This window comes from Amphimedon queenslandica, unplaced genomic scaffold, assembly GCF_000090795.2.
Source record: "Amphimedon queenslandica unplaced genomic scaffold, v1.1 AMPQUscaffold_13156, whole genome shotgun sequence".
In the NCBI taxonomy this organism is placed as follows: domain Eukaryota; kingdom Metazoa; phylum Porifera; class Demospongiae; order Haplosclerida; family Niphatidae; genus Amphimedon; species Amphimedon queenslandica.
In genome coordinates, this window is record NW_003546608.1 from 50118 (window position 1) to 57746 (window position 7629).

General features: G+C 33.5%; 2 protein-coding genes across 2 annotated transcripts in view; one reads left to right on the plus strand and one right to left on the minus strand.

Annotated features, from left to right (window-relative positions):
• The window catches only part of LOC109584871 (uncharacterized), a 3055-nt gene extending 651 nt beyond the window's left edge, over positions 1-2404 (minus strand). The window contains exons 1-6 of the mRNA XM_020000770.1: positions 2296-2404; positions 593-877; positions 479-543; positions 223-421; positions 118-155; positions 11-27 (exon numbers count right to left, since the gene is read on the minus strand). Of these exons, the coding sequence (XP_019856329.1) occupies positions 11-27; positions 118-155; positions 223-421; positions 479-543; positions 593-877; positions 2296-2404 (713 nt within the window). The remainder of the gene's footprint in view (positions 1-10; positions 28-117; positions 156-222; positions 422-478; positions 544-592; positions 878-2295) is intronic.
• LOC109584870 (branchpoint-bridging protein-like) overlaps positions 1-7415 on the plus strand; it is a 34602-nt gene extending 27187 nt beyond the window's left edge. Inside the window, exon 5 of the mRNA XM_020000769.1 lies at positions 7353-7415. The gene's annotated coding sequence lies outside the window, so the exon portion shown is untranslated. The remainder of the gene's footprint in view (positions 1-7352) is intronic.
• The last annotated feature ends 214 nt before the right edge of the window (positions 7416-7629 follow it).

Sequence of the window (7629 nt, forward strand, 5' to 3'; positions counted from 1 at the left end):
AGTGTCAGGCATAGTTGTTGCTGTAGGGTGTGTCTATGCTGTAGGCTGTGTATATACTGTAGGTTGTGTATATACTGTAGGTTGTGTTGATACTGTAGGTTGTATTGATACTGTAGGCTGTGTTGATGCTGTCGTTTCAATACATATATTTGTATCTAAAAGCAAAATGCCATAAATGTAATACTATATGAAGTTATGACCACAGGATACAAATAAACATACCAGCAACATTAAGCATAGATGACGAGCCAAAAAGGTTTGTAAGAGTTACATTGTAATTATATGAACCGCCAATTGTGATATTAAAATCAATTTTTCTCCCAATACATGACCTTGTATTATTATACAAGCGAGTAACAGTTGCTAGTGATATTACACATGACACCACATCAAGGTGAGAAACAGAGGCGTCTTCCTCCTCCCATTAAATAACATCATGATCTGTGAATGAACATGTATTACTAATTAGCTTACTAACTTCAATTATGAGTGAAAGATTTATATTTATACAGTCAATAACAGGAGAAACAGTGAACTCGGGTGCTACGATAAATTGTTACAATATATTATATGTCAATTTAATATGACTCACTGTGAATGGAAATATTTCTAGAGGCAGGAACACCAACACTCATTCCATCATATCCAACACTATGGACAGCAATTGTATACATACCACCATCATTAATGTCACTCTTCTTAACATCAAACGTAAAGAATGTGCTTTGACCAGACCAATGTTGTCTTAGTTTACCGTCTTTTTCAACAGTTCCATTATATACTTTAGCACAGGTAGCCGTTGGCCAAGTGACGAAAAAAGTAATATTTGGAGTTCCATCTGTAGCCTCCAAAAAGATTTGCGTAACAGGAGTAGTATCTAGCAAAAATAAAAATTCTTTAATATTAAATTCACAAAAAAAGAAATTTTAGAAGAATGTAACACAATGGGTGTGGTCATTGGATAAAATATAATAATTGCAATTAAATACGAGTCAACTTATCAAGTACATGAATTAGGTGAACTAACAAAAATTGCCATGACAGATAAATTATTTAAAGTCTGAATTTTGTAAATGCCATACATGATGATTTTTTGGCAAGAGTAATATTTGGCAAAATTTCCTATTATTGGTGAATTTCATTAAAAGTTTTTAAAAACTTATTTCTTAGCGGATTTATATTGGTGATACCTACATACATTACTGTACACAAAACCATCAATCGCCATAATGATTAAATCATCTTGTTAGGGTGAGCTTGAGCGAGCCCCATTGTAGCAGAAATCTTTTGTATGTATGTAAGTAAGTATGTATGTATGTATGTATGCGTACGTCTCCAGTCACACCCATCTTTTGGTTACGCCCAACATGTGCTATTTATCTCTCAATGATCTAATGTGGTAGCATTATTCTAATGAAATACTGTGTGCATGTATGAAGCAAGAAGAAAGCTGGAGTTCAAAGTCAACGACCTTAGCTGGAATGAAAAGGATGCTCTTCTTCATGCTCAGAAGGTTATGATGGGCATTCCAGACTCAAGATTTAACTGGAACAAGCATAACAGTTAAAAAATATTCCTATCATTGATTTCACCACCTTGCAAGCATAGCTGGGCACTTATGAAGACTTATAAAGGTTCTCTTCTTTTTACTTTAGAATGCTTCTAGAGAAGTCTTTAGACAGTATCTCTATGTTGTCCTGCTGTTAGAAACCCAGCACACAAGTTTGTCCCATGTGTTAGCCACCATATTGTTTGCCTATAGAACATCCACAGTGATCTGCACTGATCCGCATTCTAGTAAATTCTAGTAATTTCAATAAACTAACTTGAAACACAACCAGTGAATAATGAATAATGAAGCGATAATGATAAGTGATATATAATTGTACCAAATACTTAAAAGTTCAGTGCTCATGTAGTGGGTTGTTTGAGCACACTTTCCTATTGCACATTACCTCAGATGGCAAAGGAGATTGCAATTATCAAGAATCATGTTCAAAGTAGAACGACTATAAAACTGCCAGTATAGATCTAGTCCAGTTATATTAATTCAATTAAAACTGCACCCACCGGCCGTTTAATTTTTTCTACCTATTATGCTTAAATTGTTCTTGATGCTTGAATCTACCTATTATGCTAAAAGAAATGCTAGCATAATCCACACACCCCTAGGCTTTGCCCCCAGGTCAGTAAAAACAGCCTAGCTAGCAGCAGAGTTGGTGCATAACCACAATAATCTATGACAAGAAATCTATATGGCTATGACAAAAACTAGTAAAAAGTTAGTAGTATTACCTTCTACAGAGAAATCAACTTCTTCATTAACACTGCCTGTGTATATAATTTGATTCCTACACTGAAGTGATGTACTATTGATATCTTTGGTGACATTTACTGTAGCCATAGAACGCAAGACTCCATTATAAATTGAAAGAAGTTGAACTTCAACAAATCGACCAAATGAACGTGTACCGGTAGCAGTAGTACTAAAAAGAATCGTAGAATACCCAGTATAAGTCCAAACCAAGTATGGTTCCGTCACATCACATGTGAAGGTACGTCGGCAAGGTCCCGTCTCTCCCAAACATAGGGTACTTGGCCCGGGACTTAAAACAACTAAAAAAACTATTTTTAAAGACCAACTAGTACAACAAAATACCTGAGACAGAAGAAACAAGGGTTAAGCTGGCATAAAGAAAGAGCCCAGAAAATTTCCAACACATCATAATTTTAAATTTGCAGCCGAGATTGCAGTTGCCACTTGCCAGCTGTGTATTCCGTGGGTGTGTCCTAATAACTACCGTATTAGACCTATTATAGCACGACGTAGACCATAGCACAAAAATCAGTCAGTGCATGCATGAATATATCTATGGTCAGTACATTGCGAGGTTCATTGACTGGAAGCTGCAGCTATGATTTGGTTCAGTTTACTCACTGTTTGTTTAAACCTCTGTAAGTCAATTTGATATGAATTATTATCATCTTATTTTTATTCTAAGGCGGCATAGAAGTTTCATCATCAGGAGGCTCTAATAGCTCAATTTCATTGAGACAGACTCCCTATCCTGTTGTGTGCCCTGGAGATACACTAGTGATCACTTGTAAAGTGGATAATGTACCTGAACCAACAGCACTATGGGGGAGAAATGGAATGACTGTGGGTATAGAACTGAATAAAATTACTGCTGATACATTTCCTGATTTCACATTAAATGTTGCATATTACAATAATACAACAGGAGAGCTAGTTAGTACTGCTACAAGTAAATCAGCAGCTTCAGTAGAATTGAATGGAACTAATATTAGTTGTTCACCTGATGGAATGAACTATGCTTCATTAACTATCAACATAGCAGGTATGTATGAAATAATTAATTTTCATGAATTTATGTATAATACTAATTTCTTATAACTTGCAGGTCTAACAGGAGTTACTAATGTAACTATTATTCCTATCACTAATGATACAGTAATTATTAACTGGAATCTATCAGAGCCATGTATAGTCCACTATACTGTTACTATTATTAGTAACAATACTCATAATGAATCCAGGACTTCTGACAACACTAATATAACAATGGATGATCTTATCATTAGTACTAATTATTCATTTATTATTATTCCTATTGATACTATTGGAAGAGAAGGACCAGCTCCTTCATCATTAATACAGTATATATGGAACGGTAAGTACTATACACACACACACACACACTCATTGTATTTCTTATAGTACCAGCTCAAGTTGTTAATGTTAGTTGGGATCAGATATCAACTGATAGTATTACAATATGGTGGACTGAAGTATGTGATAAAAATATTAAATTCAATAGATATTATTGATAATTACTTAGAATTATTCCACTATACCAGTTCCTCCTACTCAGTATTACATTATTACTGTATACAATACATCAAACAGTATTATATACAATAGCAATACTAATGATACTAATATTACTATTGCTGGACTACCTCTTACTGATACAAACTACACTGTTACTATTATTCCTGTTAATGTTATTGGGCAAGGACCATTAGCTACTTCAATTATAATGAGTCCTACTACTACTGTATCATCATCAGGTCTGTATAATTAATACATTATTTACTAAAACATGCATAATATTGTATATTATCAGTTACATTAACTACTAATATAAGTACCAGTACATCAGTAATAATTACATCATCTACTTTAAGTAAGTTAAAGCTAATGTTTACCATTGATTAAATTAATATGATAATAGTTACAGTCATAGGGGTAGGAACAAACTAAAAGTTGGGGGGGCTAAGGTATTATTTATATACAATCATAGGAGCATGATTTAACAATGGATCATTAATACATGGCATGTACTAAAATTAATACTGTCCAAAATATTGGCATCTAAGCTCATTAAATGTAACAAGTTCCTTTGCAATGTCCTCAATGTGTAAATCATCTGTCTTTGTGTGTATGCAAAATAACTACATGATTAAGATGCTCTTGTGACATTGTGGAGTGCAAGTAGTTTTTTAATGTCCTTAATGTCAAAAATCTATGCTTAGCTGAAGCTGATGTTAACAGAGTTGGTAAATAAAAAAGTAGAACCTTGTGTATTTCTGAAAATAATAATAAGAGTGTGTGTTCTTAGAAGTTAAGATAGTGTATTAAATGTTTATAAAACGAATCATCACACAATATGCACACATACACATGTTTAAGGATTACCTAAACTAAAGTCTATAGTGTTGATAATAGTAATACGTGTATATCACTTAAAGTTGGAGGGGCTAAGCCCCCCTTCAATGAAAGTTGGGGGGGCTTAAGCCCCTCCTGCCCCCCCTGTTCCTACCCCTATGGTTACAGTATCTTCAACTATTAATGAACAATCATCTTCTTATATTTCAGCTACTGGTACATCAACTGATACCACTGCTATGAGTACACCAGTTTCACCATCAACAACTGTATCAACTACTGCTGCTGGTTCTAATGCTGTTCCTATTATATCAGGAGCTATTGTAGCAGTTGTAATTACAATAATAATTATTATTATTGTATTAGTAATAATACTGGTGTATACTAAAAGACACAGTAAGCGTATTAGTGTAATTAATAATTGATTAACTTCAGTTCTATAGGAATAAAGAACAAAGAAATGTTAAGTTAAATATATAATAATTATTAATTAGTCTTCTCTTAATAGTCATACAGCAAACGGCAATGGAAATGAGGTAAAGGTAAAGAATATCCATAATTATAAACCTTTCATAACTAATATCCTCCACAGACTAAAGGAATAACTGGTAGTTCATACAGAAACAATACTATTGAAGTAAATTAATAATAATGATCCTTGTTTATTAATGAGAGACGGATAGAACTCCTTTCGGTTCTAATCCTTCATTATATAACTATACTATAGACTGACTCCATTCATTATATAACTACTGTGTACTGACCCTATTATTCATTATAGTTATAACTACTGTACACTGAAATGATGCCATTCATTATATAACTACTGTAGACTGATCCCAGTCATTATATGCTGTTGTGTTTCTTTCATTAGTTACAACCTACTGATCCTACTTATGCTACTCCTACCACTGAATATACTCCAGCAGCTGCTTCTACTGTAAGGACACTACAAAGAAGAGATGGACCACCTTCTTACCTACCACCTCCTCCTACTGGTAAGAATTTTATGTACATTTTAGTTCATTTTTAAATGGCCATAACTCAAAAAGTTTGAGTCAAATTAAGCTCAAATTGTTTACAGAGCATAAGGACATATGCATAAAAAAATGTAGTAAAAATTGGGAGTAATTTTCGAGCCAAGTTTTAGACAAAAAGCATGTATACTGAAAAGTACATATACATGTTAAGTATGTTCTCTTGATGTTAAGTAGCAGTTCAAAGTTTAACCGTACATGTTGTACATACAGGTTACTTAAGAAAGGTGTTTGATATACTACACAATGACATTCTTACACACATCACGTTACTGTAATAACTAAATCAATTCAAATACACCATTATATACCAAGCACATAGTTACATCCAGTCATCATTTAGTGTACATTAGCAAGAATAACATTAACCTTCCTCTACCTGTCATGACATGAACCATATGTGTATACATGTACCACACAATAAGCTGACAACAGCCTACACAGGGTAATCATATGTTTGACTGTAAGATACAATGAACTAGCACATGATAGACAAGAGGACATAATAGGCAATGTGCTTAAGTACATGCTTTATAGTGATCAGTATTAAGTATAGACTCAGTAATTATATATACATTATTATTAATAATACAATATTCACTAGGTCAATACAGTGTTCTTAGAGCTAGTGATGATGATGATACTCCCCCACCAGTACCAGCCTATAATCCTAATGGAGTACAAGAATACTCTTAACTGAAGAGAGAGGGAGAGGTATAATAAACAAAATACCAGACATACAATAACAATAATGTATAATAGAAGAAGAATAAACAACAACAACAACAAGGAGCTGGTCCACTTTATTCAACACTCAATGAAGACGATGATACTCCTCCTCCTGTCCCTCCTGCCTATAATCCTGAGGGAGTACAGGAATACTCTGTATTGAAGAGAGAGGGAGAGGTGAGTGATTAATGAGAGAGTCTTTTAAAAATGGATCATATAATGTATTATTAATAGAATAAGGGTCAACAGGGTCTGTCTACTGGTGCTACTGGACTATATTCAACCATTAATAAAAACACCAACAACCAGGTATGGATACATGTACATAATCTACTCTTGACATAATGTATTGGGTTTAATGAACTACATGTACATAATGTATTGGGTTTAATGAACTACATGTACATAATGTATTGGGTTTAATGAACTACATGTACATAATGTATTAGGTTTAATGAACTACATGTACATAATGTATTGGGTTTAATGAACTACATGTACATAATGTATTGGGTTTAATGAACTACATGTACATAATGTATTGGATTTAATGAACTACATGTACATAATGTATTGTATCATAAAAAGGAAGGGAAGAGGGTAATGGGTGAATTGAGTACATCCTTTTAGCTTTTAATGTAATCAATTGAAATTGAAATGCAGTCAATTGAAATGTAAGCCAATGCACATTATACTGTATGGAGTAACACACCCTTTATCTCTCTCCCCTCTCCCTCTCTCTCCCCCTCTCCTCCAGAGGAAGTTCACTACTCAAGAGCTGATCATGAAATAGGTTAGGTGGTCTGGATATTCTTCCTCCAATACCACCAAAACCAAAACCTTGAAACCAACACAAAGACATCAATCCTCCCTGTCTCCAGTAGTATAGAATGGACATACTTTAGTATAATGTATTGTGAAACAATTAACTCTATCTTGTATTCTCTCTCTCTGTCTTTCATTATGATGTCATAGGTATATAGTGTATATTCTTTTGTAATTTTTAGTTCATTCTAATCAACAGAACCAACAATGTATAAAGTATTATAAAGTTCTAGTTACCGACAGCAATATTAATGGTTCATCTACTCAATACAATTTTACTAGGAACAATCCTAATATATAACTATTGATGATTTTGAAGTTGATACAATATTGGAAGGATCATCATCA